Source organism: Barbus barbus (assembly GCF_936440315.1).
Source record: "Barbus barbus genome assembly, chromosome: 15".
NCBI classification, from domain to species: Eukaryota; Metazoa; Chordata; class Actinopteri; order Cypriniformes; family Cyprinidae; genus Barbus; species Barbus barbus.
The window spans coordinates 21,036,953-21,054,533 of NC_136743.1; the positions used below are offsets into that span (position 1 = coordinate 21,036,953).

General features: G+C 35.8%; 1 protein-coding gene across 1 annotated transcript in view; it reads left to right on the forward strand.

Moving 5' to 3' along the window:
- Positions 1–17,581, forward strand: part of LOC306881577 (netrin-G1-like) — a gene marked incomplete at both ends in the record, with an annotated part of 62,319 nt that overhangs the window by 43,671 nt on the left and 1,067 nt on the right. Inside the window, one exon of the mRNA XM_079435759.1 lies at positions 3,864–4,507. Within this exon, the coding sequence (XP_079291885.1) occupies positions 3,864–4,507 (644 nt within the window). The remainder of the gene's footprint in view (positions 1–3,863; positions 4,508–17,581) is intronic.

Genomic DNA, 17,581 nt, shown 5'->3' on the forward strand with positions numbered 1-17,581 from the left:
TATCTATCAATAACATGACAAAGACTTCCATGCTTAAAGAAACTGAATTGTAAGTAAAATATTAACACTCTTGCTTTGTAAATTCCACAATTTCACACAACCTCCGTAATCCGATATTTCATTGAAAGGCCTTTTCTTTTTCTTTATGTGACTGAAAATTACATGCATGGGGTTCAGTGTTTGTCCCTTAAAAACTCAGTCTAGGTTTGATTCGGTGCATTTAAGAAATGGGAAATTTAGAGGTTTTAGTGTGTGATCTGGGGTGCGTTTTTCAAACATTTGCCACATCAGCTGATTTGTGGGGCAGCTTGGACTTATTCATCAGGCCCTGCTGTCACTGGGCAATGAATTTATGTTCCTCATCCACATACTCTGTCCCAGATCGCATCAACAGAGGCTCCGCCTGTCAGTCTCACAGCCTTCAAGTCTATCACATCTGCTGTTGTAATTGTTTTATTCAGTCACTGCACTAACTCTATATGATGTACCAGCATTAGACAAAAACACAATTGCATTAGTTTGATAGCTTAATTTATTCCTCTGGCAAAGCTGTTTTTTTAGCAGTCATTACTCAGTCTTCACTGTTGTATGATGCTTCAGAAATCATTCTAATATATCATTCTAGTTGTGCTGCATAGTATTTTTTTCTTCTTTTTCTTTTTCAAGATTCTTTGATGTATAAAAAGTTCAAAGTAACAGCATTTATTCTAAATGTATTATTTATTTATTTATTTATTTATTTCTGTAATATTATAAATTTCTTTTGATCAATTTAATGCATATCCTTTTCTTTAAAAAAAAAAAAATCTTAATGACCCCAAACTTTTGAATGGTAGTGTATATTTAAATTTCTTATTTGATTATTTATTTGATTATCTTTGTTTGATGCTATGATGTTTTAGCAAACCTTTTGATGTAAGACTCAAAATAATGATCAAAGTATATTTTGATAAAAATGGCAATCCTAATTAAGTTGTTCATTCAACAGAATTTAGAGTTTTTAGAGAATTTAGAATTTACCTAAATTCTGGTCATACAATAATGGTTTATTTTCAGAGTTACAAAAGATGCTGTTGTGTGAAAAAGATCTTAATAGTACAACAATTTATATGCTTAGCTGAAGGCTTGTGTCAGTTGCCAAATGATTAAAAATGTGTTTGTGGTATTATGTACCATATATATTAATCTATCAATTCTGTACCATAATTCATTTTAAGTTTGAAATTTACAACCTGTTTTTCTGCTCCGGGTCAGTTGGGGTAATAACATTGAACGCTTTCATTGGAACACAGCACACAAATACTCAATTAACACGGGCTCTCATGATGAACGCCCTAACATCCTAGTTCAAACCATTGGCCCGCTCACAGAGACACAATATTGGATTGCCCCTTTGGCTTTATGAGGCAGGACCTCATTAGCGACCAGTCTAACGTGACCTTTATGCTGAAGTGTCTGTGATGCACACTTCTATGGCGGTAGTCTAATCAACAGGGATTAATAGAGAGCATCTTTGGAAATTACTGCTGTGGTCCAGTGCTGCTGATGGAGATGTCAGATATTCTAATGAGACCACTGCACTGTCTTTCCCCTTCTAACAGAGACCATACATTGAATGGGATATAATCTACATTGATTTTTCAATGGCCACCTTCAACACTGGTCACTCTATCCCCAAGTGTTAAGAGGAGAGAGAGTGTATTTATCATGATAAGGCTTTTGGTCAGGGAGCCACTGCAGGAGAATCCAGTGGAAGGTCTGGCTCTCTTTGTCACATTAATCCACTCAGTTTTGTCTATATCAGGGTATGTAAGTGTTGTAATGTGAGGGCGGAAGAAATCAATGATCATGTGTGTGCAGGTGGTAAATCACTTCTCTTCCTTACAAGCACACAAAGAGGAGACCAATCATTTAGTAACAGGTAGACTTACAATAGTTAAGCTAAAAATTTATCTTATTTTCCTTATGTTGTTCTAAAATCCATATGTATTTTCTGTGGGACACTGTTGCTAAATGACCGTTTGCAATGACCAGAAACCGTGGGAGGGGGGGGTTTAAGAACTGACTCCATTTCATGAGTGAACTTTAATTCAATTTACCACAGCCAAGAGGAAGACAAATTGGAGTTTTAATTGGACTCAAAAAAAAGAGAATTTACTTAATAACAATTCTGAGAAATATAGCAGGTACTGGCATTCTGGGAGATTAAGTCTTTCATCTTGGTCTATAAATTGGCTTAATAAAAAATAAGTTCAGTACAGTTATATTCATCTTGTTTTTCAATGTAGATGTAAGCAATTTCTTGTGAGTGTGTGCGACTACCAATGAATTAGTTGCTATAACTAAAAGAATAACAAAGTGCAAGAAACGGTATTATTATATTACTACTATGAACAGTATTAACTGTTTGGGCTACAAACCAGTGTGTTTATGATTACAATAATAAATAAAATAATATGATATCAAATACCAGTTTGCAACATCAAGCAGCATATCAGACAGCTAAAATAACTGGAAGTGGCTGACATCGGAAACCTTGCACATTCCAGTTAAAAATGGTTGCGTCTGCTGTTATGTTAAAAATAAGGCAAATATAAGAAAAATATAAAAATAAGACATTTCAAACTGATCTAAACTGTCTGTTATAAAACCTTCAAAAGTGTTTTTAAATTACGTTAAATTCATTTTAATTCAAATTGCATTTCCATTGTTTTTCCATTCTGTTTGCTACCACATTTCCGTTTTAGAAAAAAAATATTCTGAATTGTGCACAATTATGCCAGAAGTAAGAGAAGGAATATGACATTTTTTCACACACAATTTTTTTTTAAATGTAATATTTGCAGATTGAAAGCCACTGGTTACTATTGTGTAAAGATTCTTCAAAAATGTATATTTTGTGCTTCATGGAAACCAGTATTGGGGTAACATGAATAGCAGTAAATAAATTTTCCTTTAAAGATGTGTTTATTCTGCCTGACTAAACACTTGTGCCCAAGTGAAACAGTTTTTGCTCAGCACAGCATCTAAGATCCAATCTCCCTGTGAACATTCCTGGACTAAACAAACAAGGGAAATACATTTTGATCCAACAACGCAGAGTAGATAATTAATTTGATGAGAGGAAGCATCACAATCTGTCAGTTCTTCCACTGACAGCAGCGATGGGGATAAAATTATTCCACAAACAAAGCTGAATATTTTGTCCCAAGAGCCTTTAGATGTTATGTATCTTTTGTAATTGCATTCCTCCGTTGTTTGTGCCTGAAACAAAACAAGATTTATGACAATTGCAGCCGATCAAACATGTATACGAGATGGAAATTAATGGCCGTCTCCTCAAAGTTCATGGCTGATTGTCATTTGCGCTATGGCTCAGAGGTCTGCAGAATGTTAATGAAAAAGCTGATCTGAAACACAGTGGCTCAGCGGTGCAGGGCAGACACAGATGCATGAAAAATGCATGGAGCTCCATGTGTACCTCCAACTTCACTCATCGGAATTCCACTCCCATTCCAACTGGCCAACAAGCAAGAATATCAATTATATTAGCAATTTGGGTGGTGGTGAGCGAGCGGGTAACCGTTGAGCAGCTCTCATGAGGCACACTGCTCTGAAAGCAGGCGACGGCCATTCAGAGCATCATATTAAGCAGTCAACTCAGGAAAACATCCAACTTACTGCGTTAATGGAGGCTGAAGTGTTTTCACCAAAGAATATGTTCATTAACATTGTGATTCATGTGGAGAATCAAACATCTCAGTGTGGGTTCACCTCAAATGAGTGCCACTGTCTAACGGGAAACCCATTACTATTAGTGTACTGCATAAATAACATATCTGGTCTCTCTCTGTGCGTTTCAGGAAAACCCATATATGTGTAATAATGAATGCGATGCTGATACCGAAGAGCTGGCCCACCCACCCGAGCTCATGTTTGACTCTGAAGGACGGAACCCAACCACGTTCTGGCAATCGACCTCCTGGAAGAAATACCCCAAGCCCCTTCAGGTCAACATTACGCTGTCCTGGAACAAAACAATAGAACTCACAGATGACATTGTCCTCACTTTCGAGTCTGGCCGACCCGAGCAGTTGGTCTTGGAGAAGTCGCTGGATTACGGTCGTACGTGGCAGCCGTATCAGTTTTACGCATCTGACTGTTTGGATGCTTTTACTATGGAGCCAAAAGCAGTACATCAGCTGACTCCAAGCACGATGCTAGAAATCATCTGCACTGAGGCCTATTCAACGGGCTACGTGTGGAAGTACGATAAGACTGTGCGCTTTGAGATCAAAGACCGCTTCGCCCTTCTTGCTGGCCCAAGACTGCACAACATGGCTTCTCTGTATGGGCAGCTGGACACCACCAAGAACCTAAGGGATTTCTTCACCCTCACTGATCTTCGCATAAGACTTCTACGGCCTGCCACCGGAGCCACAATGGTGGATGAGAACAACCTTTCTAGATACTTCTATGCCATCTCGGACATTAAAGTGCAGGGCAGGTAAGTTAATTCTCTATCATTAAGTTTTAAATATGTTTGCTTAATTACTTCTGAAAATAAAAATGCTAAATGAAAACATCACTATATAAATAAAATGCCAATAAAATGCCCAGTAAAAACATATTGAGGTGACTGAGGTGGAATAATTGTTCAGTATAGGCTCGTTGGAAGAGTGTGCCCCTTATCTAAATATTTTCATAACTTACATACAGTACATACATACATACATACATACATACAATTCACTGCAATGCATTGATGATTACAGGGCAAATTATGATTTAATAAAGAATTATTGGTCACACTTTAATTTAAGGTCCAATTCTCGCTATTGACAAACCATTAGCTACGAGTTTCGCCACAAAAAACTCCTAATTTGTGGCTTATTAATAGCTATTAAGGTGGTTGTTAAGTTTAGGTATTGGGTAGGATTAGGGCTGTAGAATATGGTCATGTAGAATATGTGCTTTATAAGTACCAATAAACAGGCAATATTTTCATAATAGGCATGCTAATAAGCAACTAGTTGATAGTGAGAATTGCTCCATACACAAAAGTTTTACCAAATTATTTTATGTGGTTTATTGCCAAATGCTCTTATAATCTCAAAATACTTGTACATGATTTGCATGATTTTACATTAATTGAATCATGCATTTTCCTGTTTGCATAAGATATCTAGCTTCAGATGTATGGCTTTTCTGACATAGTAAACTTGCTCTGTAGCTCACCTGGTACAGCGTTGTACTGTACTTGCAGTGCAGAGTGCTCAGGTATGCATCCTGTGAAACCAGTCATGATAAAAAAGCTCAAAGACTTGAAGAGAAGTCAGTTTTGGGTTTAAGGTAGGGTTTAGTGTAGGTGGTAAGTAATTTTCAAATGCCATAGAGCATTAAAAACAATCAACGCAATAAAATGTTGCGAAATGAAAGTGTCACAAAACATCCAAGATGCTACTTAATATAATTTGGCAGAAATATTTGATAATGTAACTACTTAAGGGTTACAATTACTTCAGGGGCAAAATGTATACAATGAACCCAGCACAGAATCTGACAAATGTTACTTAAAACTAAATATTTTAATAATAAAATTATTTTATATTTAAAAAACAGCTAGATGGAAACATTGGTATATTAATAAAATCCGAATAAAATGTGCATTAAATGATTATATGCACAATTGAGATGAATATTTTGTAATGACAATGACATAATGAAAATGCCAAAAGTTTGATCTGCAAAGGATCTACCTAACTTTTTTTTCTTTTTATTTCTTTTTGAAAGTTCAGCTGTGTGTTCTCAAACTTTCAGGATGAAATGATTGCCAAGTTTTATGCATGTAGCCCCAGCCCAGCTTTTGCAGGGCTCCACATGGTGTCAAATGACAGAATAAGCATAATGAGTGGCCACTCATATTCTTCTCTAAAATTAGAAGTCAAGCTGGATGGAGGGACATTGCAATGGGCAATAAAGAATAAAATGCACCTCAAAGGTCTCATTTAGCCAGCATAAAAAAGCAAAAAAAAAAGTGTGGCATGTCTTCACAATGTCTTCACAAGTCAAATGATGGCACAATAGAAACAAAAACACAGCAGCTGCTCTCCAAATTGGGCCGGAATGGCTCATAAGCAGTTGGTTTATGTGAGAATAACTTGGTTCATAATGACGCATTTGATAGGTCCCCTGTGAATCTAAATGCACAGCTCTAAATTAGGATTCAAAGGACTGCAGTGGTAGATTAGGGCAATTACAGAGTGAGCTAATTGTAAAGAGACTAATCTACTAATTAAGACCATTTACTGCTGATTAAATACTAACCACTGAGGACACATCACCATGCAAGTGTGCCTGTTGAGCGACATTAATATGACTTTGCATCTGTAATGATTACTGAGGGTATTTTATGTAGATGGTGGTGCATGGTTTTTGATCCTTCACATTGTATTATTTTAGACATTAGAGCACACATTTTCGTTTGAAGACCCATTGCACAATATTTCAAACTGATTTTATAGTTCAAAGGAAGTTGTACACATGCACACCACAGTAGACAGTACTCCTCTTGAGTCAGGAATTGTTTGCTTATTGAGTTGAATGAGCCGACAAATCTTAAATTAGGCTTGGGAAATCATGCACATGCCATCACTGAGGCATAAACAAACAAAATAAGGAAAAGAAAATGTTTGACATTTGGCAAATTGCTTTACCTGATGCAAACATTTTCAGTTGTCTCAACGACACAGTATTACAAAATATCCTATAGAGTGCATTTACTTTTTCAAAACATTTACCTTTTAAAAGGACAGTTCACAAATTCTATCATTATTTATTCACCCTCATTTTGTTCCAAACCTGGATGTCCAAATTCATTAACAGAATTTCCACAAAAAAGAGAACAGTCAATTCGAAATATGTTTTTGTGAATCAATTCTAAATATGTCTGTGTAAAAAGACATTGAACATGCACATCTAAAATGAGTTTGTCAGCACCCCTCACGTTCACTTTTGGAACTTATATAATAGAGCAAAGAGATAAGTGGGCTGCTCTATGTCTTAATGAAGGCACGAGGGGCTGCTGTTGTTTGGCTTTGATGTGTTGAGAGTCTATAAGAAGAGGGAGGTGTGGAGGTTGCAGTACTTGATGTCGGGAAGGACGTCCACCTATAGTCTTTGTATGAACTACGGCTTTCACAAAGTCTAGACAAAATTATCCCTGCAGAAAGTACGTCCATTAGGTTCATTAAAAGCTACAATTGAGTAATCATACAAAAAAAACAAAAAAAATTACTGCTTTCTGTTTTCAAAAAATAAAAAAGGCTATAATTGTGATGCATCAATTAAAATTTACTGACAACCGTCTTTTATAAAAAATAAATATATATATTTGATCTTCTCTTTTAACAATGTAAGGAGAAAGTCTTTATATTGTTTATAATGGACAAAGTTATCATTTCAAATGAAGAAAAACAACTTTAGGTGATAGAAAGTAAGGAAAAGTGATGTATGTTTCAGGAAACAACTTTTGTTTATGACTTAAGTGTTAAATCTGAGGTCTCTGCGTCTTTGCAGTCACCATATTTTGCCATTTATTAGTTCCTGAGGCAAATCAGAGGTGAATACAGGTACATCCAATAACTTCTCCTGCCTGTGGGTTTTCAATTCAATTTAATCCCAAAAATCTCTGACACAGAGAAGAATATTACACTGGAGGTCTTTTGACCAAGGTTGTGTAGTTATTCACTTGGATGGGGTTAGTAGTGTTGAAGGAAGCAATGCCTCAGAAGAACCCAGCACTCCGAAGACTTTAGAAAGGTATGATTCCTAACAAGATCTGCATCTTCATAATAATATTATGCTTTAAATTAATTAGGTGTTTTTCATTTACATTCTAATGGTAGTTTGATGAAACTGTAGTCATGTCCTTCAAACATTTGAAAAATTAAGATTGAGTGTGTTTACAACACTGAGAATAAAAAATAAGGTTCATTAAAAAACAGTGATAACAAGAAAACCAAGTCTGAAATCATCAGGTTGTTCTCCAGTTTCTCTATCAAAACATAAATGGACATGTACATGCTAATTAACATGCAAAGCTAAACTGTGAAAATGAACAAAAATGTGTATGTGCTAAACACATTTTGCTTCAACTGTTAACCTTTACTTATATTTAGCATTTGTATAACTTTGTACAACGTGATGTTGTTAAACTCAGTCATGCATATAAGATGCAAACAAAATTGTCTTAATTTACATTTACCCACTGCTTGTTTGTTCATATACTGTAAACTACATTATTGCCTGGCACTATACATACATATATATATATATATATATATATATATATATATATATATATATATATATATATATATATATATATATATATATATATATATATATATTTATTAGTATACCCAACTTTATCCACATAGGCCTATATATGGTACACTCATGTAGTATAGCAATATAGCAAATCTATATATACAGTATAGCAAAACTCCACTACTTGATGTTTTGTTGAATATAAGCAATATTATCACCCAACTCCTTTATAAAGTTGGATATATGAGTATACTCATGAAGGACAATATACTATATAGCAAATGCTTGATTGCTTATACAGTTGCAAAAAGTAAACTTTACCATCGGCCAAATCTATTGTACTAAAATTAGCGCGATACCGCAATCCTATGGGAGTGGATTTTGGCCCAATGTGTATTGTGAAAAGTGCTACAGAAATAAATTTGACTTGACTTGACAAAGCTGTCATACTTCTAGACTTTAAATATAGTGCATGAGTTTTATGAACCACTTTTGTGATATTTTGATTCCTTTTTGAAGTTTAAAAAAACCATCTTCTTTATTGGAAAGGACGTGACGTGTTACTCAGAATTTGTGCGGGGAGCAGTTGGGGGTTTGGTACCTTGCTCAAGGGTCTCACCTCAGTCGTGGTATTGAGGGTAGACAGAGCGCTGGATATTCACTCCCCCACCTACAATCCATGCCGGGCCTGAGACTCGAACCCGCAACCTCGGGTTACAGGTCTGACTCTCTAACCATTAGTAAGAGCATATTGTAAGTACATATAGAAAAGAGCAACCAGCACATTCTTCAAAATTTACCTTCTGTTTTCCATAATACAAAGAAAGTCATACTGGTTTGGAATGACATAGGGGTAAATAACAGAGCTTTCATCTGTAGGTGAATTATCTCTATATTGACTGCTGTCGAGTAGATTTTTAACAGCTAAATGATAACAGGCCATGCAAGGACTCATGATCTAAAAACTGCCTTCAAGATCCCTTTCCATAGCACTCCACTTTTAGGATTATCTCATATTCAATAAAATATATTTTTAGGCCGTTGCGATTTTTTTCATCCCAATTTAAATATGCATGATCTGAGGAGAGATTATTCAGATAAAACAGTCCAAAGGAAAAATCCCTAAAAAAGATGCATCAGTTTGGCTGTTTCAGTCCCAGGACACTGTTACGTTGTAATACTAAAATAAATGCATCACACGTCAAAGAGTGCCAACTTACAGCATCTCGCACAAAGATCTACCTAGTCGTTCAACCCTTCTGTTACCCTCATTTTTCACTCATGTGATTTATTTTCCTTGAACTCATACTGATGCAAAACCACAGTGGATATGAAAACATTTCAGATTTTTTTTTTCAGAAACTATCAACAATCACAGTTTCTCAATTTAATTCATAAACACTGAATTAGTTTTATATTGAGTGCAATATTTAATTCAGAAGGTGTCAGTCGATGATAACATGACCTCGTGAACTTTTCAGAGTGCAATTCAGAATGGCAATTCAGATTTTTAAACGGCAAATTGCTCTATTCGCATAAGGCTTGATTTGAAAGTCATAGAATGAGCTTTTGAGTACAGATGTTTGTCACAACTGACCATGTTCCCTGCCAATCATTTCTGATTCACATCTAAGATATTTAATTATGGCTAATGAGAAGCTTTGCTGCAATCATCAATAATAAACGAGCAACTGCAAAAAAATAGCATCAATATAAACTCTCCCTTGAGGCACTGCAGTAAACTTGAATATCAACACATTTTGCACTCTCAAAAATAACACTACATTATTCATTTATCCCAGCTGCTTTGGAGCCAACATTATGCACATTTTCTTTTATAACAGAACTTACGTGAATATAAACACAGACGCATATGCTGATCAAATTAGATTGAAAAGCACAGTAATGTCAAACATTTCTATTATATTTACGCACCATTTAATTTCCCATTTTCCAGAAACCGTTCCGCCACTATACTTATCAATAATCATAGCACTTTATCACATATTCCACATATGCTGTGTCCCCACTTTACTGTTTATCCAAGCAGCTTTGAAGATGAGGCAGAGGTTGTGTTTGATCAAAGTGGGGATGGGACAGAGTCCCTTATTAGCATAATATTCATGCAGATCAGAGTAAATGCTCCATAATAGGGCCTGTCGTTGAAACAAATTGCAGGCGTAGCTCTCAGCAATGCCAACCAGAGTGCCACAAATTCAAATCGGATTTGGCCGTGGTGGAATAATCGGAGCAGGCGAATTACGCTGTGATGAATTCCTAATATTTCCCCGAAAATCTGGAGAGCCCCTCCAGGGTCGACTACATTTTGAGGTGAGACACAAACAATTTGCCTGAGATGTATTACATTCCACCCAGATGAGTGAGGAAATTTGCCACCGTGCAGACTCAGTCAGTCCTAATAGGAATCCTCATTTCAACAGCACAATGGTGAATTGTGGCTATGATTTTAGCGTCATTATGGAAGTTTCAATACACCCAAGGCACAGGGCATGTCAAAATACAATTGTGAGACTTGCGCATTGCTGCTTATAGTATCGTGTAAAACTGAATAAAGGAATAACATGGGCTAGGCTTAAAGTATTTCACTGGAGCTCCTGTCATATTGTGGGTGATAGCTAGACATAGTAGCTGACCTCAGTCTTGTGTAGGGATGCGCGGTATACCGATACTGGAAAAATACCGGTATATATTATATTTCAAACGGTACGATATCCTAATTTTGCTCAATTCGGTATTTCATACGCTGCTGTTGCAAAATGCACCTGTAGGTGGCAGTGCTCCCAAATTGCTGCGCAACTGGTAAATGTGACAACAGTACAACGCGATGGATCAAACAGATGAAACTCAGCGCACCCAGAATTAATAAATAAAGAGAACAGTATAAGTGAAATATGGCATTACTTTGGATAAAAAACAGATGACAAAGTGAAGGAACTGACCTTACTGCACCTGTATGCAAGCGTTGCTATAGGCCTTGCTCCATGTTGCCACAGGAACACATCAAATCTTTTTAAGCATTTGTCGCTTGCTCATCCTGATCTTTTCAAAGAATTAAGAGATCGACAGGTGAGTGCATCATTCATAAATTCAGATTTGATTTGACCTTTTATTTATATCTGATCAACGCACATTCAGATGTAATACAGTAAGCGCAAATGTGCATGTGAGACACGCTAGAATCAATGAAGTTTTGGTCACGTAATGCATGCACTTGCATTTCATACAATCAAATTGTAATTGGATATGAATTGAGCAAGAGTTTTGCTATATTAATTTTAGTATCAATGATATTTAGGGAATGTTTCTGACGCGCTGCCGACCACTAATATTGTGAGAGAGTGAGATTTATATTTAATACTTTTTCTTTGGTTGAGTCTGAAATCTGAAAACAATCTGAGAGAGAGAAATAATAACATGATTTTGAACATTACTTTGACTGTTAGAATAACACTTTACAATAAAGCAACATTTGTTGCATCAATTGCGCAACTTCAGTGCTATTTTTTTTCTTCAAACTTCTTCAAAATGAAACCTATGTTTCCGGTAGGTTTTTTTTTTAGGAGACATTTAGTTTGCACTGTGTTTGCACTGAAAAGATAAGATTTGAATATATTTATAATGCAGTTAGCCTATTTTTTTTTTTTCTCCAACATCAAAATGTAACCTATGTTCCCTTTAGGTTTTTTGTTACAGTTTGATACAAAGGTATTAACATATGAATCTGTTTTTATTATTATTATTAATAATATATATTTTTTAATTCACTTATCTTTTGAGGCTGGTTATTTGTCACCTATGGTATCGATTTAGTATCGATACCGAGGTACTACATTCTGGTATCGTACCGAAGCCAAAATTATGGTATCGAGCCATCCCTAGTCTTGTGTTCATGGTCATATACAGAATTATGTTTACACTTTTTCTTTCTTTTTTTTTTATAGGACAAAATCCTGTAAATTTAATTGAAATTTCCTCATCCTGTCATATTTCCTGATAATTTAATCACCCCTATGTCATCCAAGATGTTCATGTCTTTCTTTCTTCAGTTGAAAAGAAATTCAGGGTTTTGTTTTGTTTTTTGAGGAAAACATTCCAGGATTTTTCTCTATATAGTGGACTTCAACTGGGACCAACGGGGTTAAACGTCTAAATTGCAGTTTCAATGCAGCTTCAAAGGACTCTACATGATCCCAACCAAGGAATAAGTGTCTTATCTAGTGAAACGATTGGTCATTTAAAAAAAAAAAAATATTTTTTTTATACTTTTTAACTACAAATGCTAGTCTTGCACTAGCTCTGCGATGTGCGTCCATGACTTCATGCATTACGTAATCGCATTGAAGAGGTCAAGTTTTTTCCTAGTGGAAGAAATCTTTTAGGTTTCAAAAGATTTAAACACCAAGGATACGCACACGAAGTGACCATTTTAAACAATAAACTTACACAAAGATATACAGAGTTCTGGCATGAAATCCGATAGGTCTAACTCAATCTGACCTAACGACATCATTATCACATGGCACAGCTGATTGGTTCTGTCCTGTATTGGTAGCCAATAAGCTCGCTGCTCAACATTCAAATATATGACTAGTGCTTGCTGTAGCAGTTTGCAGCGTGTTTCAGAAACCCCCCTCCTTCCCCAGCTCCACCTGTATAGATCTGCTATGAGGTGTATGCTATATGGGAGTTATTTCATGTATGTTATATTTGCAGCAGCAGTATTTCTTACATGCTTACAGCAGTATATTGTGGATATATTGGCAGTAGCAAGTCTCGGTACTTGTTCTGCAGCAGCAATGTAGCAGATCTATTCCGCCAAGACCAAATGCATTAACATTGTCAAGTACATTGCCATGTCAATCCCTCCAAGAGTTGTCATGACAGAAATATAAATATGTGTCATTCAACATACAACTTTTGAATGGTCCTCCTTCTCCATACTTGTAAACACTGGGTCGGTAATTCTGCCTACGCCATGCGTGACCTTACCAAGTCATGGATGCAGAGCTAGTGCAAGATGAGCATTTGTGAGCATTTCAAGTCCACCATATCGAGAAAAATCCCAGAATGTTTTCCTCAAAAACCTTTATTTCTTTTCAACTGAAGAAAATCATGAACATTTTGGATGAGTAAATTATCACAGCATTTTAATTCAGCAGTGAACTTATGCTTTAAGTCAGTTTTACTCTGACTAAAATGACATTGTGCATATTTATAAATTCGCTAATTTAGTTGCTATAACAAAAAATAAAAAATTACTGAAAGAGATCATTTTACCCCCACTGTTGGGGTAAGATAACCTTCCTACCTGGGCCAAGAGGCCCCAGGCTAAATTTTTACAGAATGTATAAATGACTATATATATATATATATATATATATATATATATATATATATATATATATAGTGTTGTTAATGTAAGATACTAAATCGATTATTCTATTTAAAACTGTATTTTGACAATTTAGTTATTACTAATTGAAAAGTCAATCACAGGTAAATTTACACTATTGTATACAGATATATAAATATTTTAATTGCCCATATTTTAATTTAATATGTCACAATAAGGACACTATGGATTCAAGTTGAAGAGTTTCACTCACTATACTATATTTTAATAAAACCGAAGATGTCCTTCTAACATGACACTCTAAAAAATGACCCTCTAACACTAGCATTCCCTATTCCTTTTCTATTCCGTCTGCTTGTTTTTTTTTTATTTATTATAAAAAATAAAATAAAAAACTTGGTACGTGTACTGTGTTATGCTAACTGAGATTTGTCACTTACATATTCATCTTTTGTTGGTTTTGATTGATTCTATTGTCCTCATTTGTAAGTCGCTTTGGGTAAAAGCGTCTGCTAAATGACTAAATGTAAAATGTAAATGTAATGTCTGAAATGTACATCTAATTCATGGAAATATTGAATAATAATAATGTAATAATTTTATTATAATAATATAAATAAGTATTGAATAAAAAAATTATAATACTAGAAAGAACATACCACTTGTGGCCTTCTGTGCCAATTTTGGGAAGCCATAAAAACTATAATGTAAACTATATATCACATATCTAAAGCACTGAAGTGCATAAATTCCTTATTATATAGACACAAAAAATGTAATGTTCATAATAACTGTGTCTTTTTCCCTTGCCGTTATGTTTAATTCTCTGTTTTAGTTATTTATTGTCTGTGTTTTAGTGCATTGTTATGAAAAGAGTGGATTAGTACATAGTTGAAATTTGAAGCATTTGTGTTATTTTGTGCAGAAGCAAATCAAAAATATTGTGTTTCTTATAGGGCCTATATCTGATTATTCTCATATGTAAAGGATGCATTTGGGTGAGCACTGATCATTTTACTTTGTTCATTCGGTGTTCAGCTTCAGCTCAAGCAGCTCAAAGCGGGTCGACATCATTGACTGTGATTGGATTGTTTGAAACAGGGCAGGGAAAATCATTTTTCAATGCTTTTGCATTTATTTGCTAAACTTTTTGTGTTCCCTAAAAAACTTGCATTTGGTCACAAACCTTTTGCAACTGCAAAATAATGATAATAATATGAAGAGGAAGGAAAAACACACAATTTCATTGAAATATGATTTTTCCATCTTTTCATGTTTTTATTTAATTAAATTTTTTTTTTTTTTTTTTGAACCACCATTTCATCTTACATGCGTCCTATTTCATTATCAGTGATGGAAAATAAATAAATAAAACATTTTCTTCAGCAATTTTGTTATCGAGACTCTTAAACTTTTAAATTAGTTTCTTTTCCTTTGGCACATTTACATTTCCTCTTCTCCCGTCTTCACTTGTGTTTTGTTTATTTCTCCTCTTGATACGGGTCACATCACAGTTGTCGCTCAGCAAAACCTGTTATGGCAGATGTCGCGAGCCAGGCAGGTTCTCCAGTAACTAAAGTTGGTTGACATACTAAAGCGAGCGAACCTTCAGCTACATCTGTCAAGTTCAGGAAGACAGACAGCTACGGACTTCTCTCACCTTCCTTTTTGATGAGATGGCTGTCAGATGTCTCTGTGCCTCCACTAGAGTTTACATTTGGAGTCCAAGTCTGCTTCTCACTACAAAGACATCTAAGACTCTCTAATCCTCAAGGCCAGAAGGTGAAGAAAGTTTCCAAAGGTCAAACAGCATGAGTAAAACTATGACTTTCACAGATACTGGTCAAGTTTACTTACTGGACATGCTCAAACTTCTAAGACTAAGACTTCACATTACAGCCTTCATAACATTTGCAACCAATATAAAATAGGGTTTACAATTGATTGTAAACAGCAGGACTGTGATGAGCCTGTGATACACATCAGCTTGAAAATAACTCTTTCATTGAGTCTCATTTGCAGAGGCCATTGAGTAATAAAACTACAAGATATCATTCATTCTATTCAGCAATAAACTTATGGTATTCAAGCACAATAACAATAATGGAGAAATTGCCGCACAGTAGTTTTTGGTATTTGTTTTCCCACACTGGAATAATTTTTTTATGAAACATAATAAAAAGGAAAGCACAAACATGAAACAATAAACTATTAGATCGAGTGGAGCTTACAGAGATACATATCGTCAAAGTTTCTATATTACATCCTGATTGGGACTATTACAGAGTTTCACAATAATTTAAAAATGCAATTTCATTAACTATAGCACTTGCAAAGGATTTATTTTTAATAGTGAGTGGTCTCACAAATACTGTGCGTTGAGCTATAGGGAACTCAACCATAGAGAAAATAGAAAATGGGAGAGGCTTCTGAAGGAAAACACATTCCAGGAGAAACCAAGGTCAGGATGAAACATAGCAAGAGGAACTGACATGAAAGTCTGCTTTCTACTTCCTCTGAAGACAGACAATATATTTCAGACATTGCTATGTTTCATAGTAATGGGGCATGGGAGTATAGACACCTCTGTGTGAGGGCTAACGTTTAGACTGCGTTGCATTATTAGATTTCATGACGTAAGCCACACACGTCTTCTGTTAAAACATTTAAAAAACAGGGTATATTATTCTTATTCAAAACCATTTCTCAGATTCATTCGAATGGTAAAAAGAAGCCCCTTTGTGGCCAAAATTCATGAATATGAGTTATGAACTACACCTCACAGACAATGCCGCTCAGTATAACGCCCTTAGCCATATCTTTAGAGAGCGAGCGAGCGAGCGCGCAAAGCAAAACACTCACGTCCTCGATTCATAACAGGGAGGAGAGTGGAGTTAAATGAGTCACTGAGTGGTGCCACTCTTAGATAATGGCCAAAGCCCACTGTGGGAGAGCGAGGAGTAAAAAGGCCAATAAAGAATTATTAAATGGATTTTCATCTTTCTGCCAGCATAAATGCTTGCCGTGCCAGGCGTTCTCCCAGCGGCACCCAATGAATAATATTCCCTCCAATTTCAATATGACAATGCCAACGGCAAAAGCATCACGTCCCTCGCCGCTACGACGCAGATACACTGAACTTCGTGACATCGGCTTGATGATCCAGTTTCGGCTGGTTTTTAATTAACCCAAGGGTCAGATCTCAAAGCACACCACTTTAGGGAATTTTACTATCTGGATGAAGGACGGTTAGATACAGCCACAGATTAGAGATATGGAGGAGATTTAATTGACTACCCTTTATGATACTCCAGAGATGCGATGAATACGTGCACTTCCGTAATGCTGAAATTGGAAAGTAGCCTATTCGTATTAATGCCAAAACATACACTGCATAATAATACCGAATGCTCTATTGAAAAAATCGTCTAACTGAATGACGATATTGAATGGGTCCATCAAAGTCAATGCCGACGAAAGCACTTAATGTAGCTCCATTTGAAGTTAAATAGACCATCATGAAAGCTGAAATGAGAGGTTTTGTTCCACTGCTTTCCCGCAGTTATTAATCATTTATGCGCAATGTCACGAAAAGTAGAAAGTCAATTGGAATGGATGTATTTCTGTAACACGTCTGTCTCGGGTTCACAGCGGGAGGCAGCCACATATCCTCCCCGCCGCGGTTCTCCAAAGAGCAAAAGTCCTCCCTCGAACGCATTGCAGAAAAACAAATACTGCCTTGATATCATACCGAACACAAACCCTCCAGAGAGGTGTAGCATATCCTGAATGCTCAATGATCTCATTAACCGCTGCCCATCTCACAGGGAGGCGGAGGTCAGAAGTACACAACACGGTTGTAACCTTTTGTCTCCT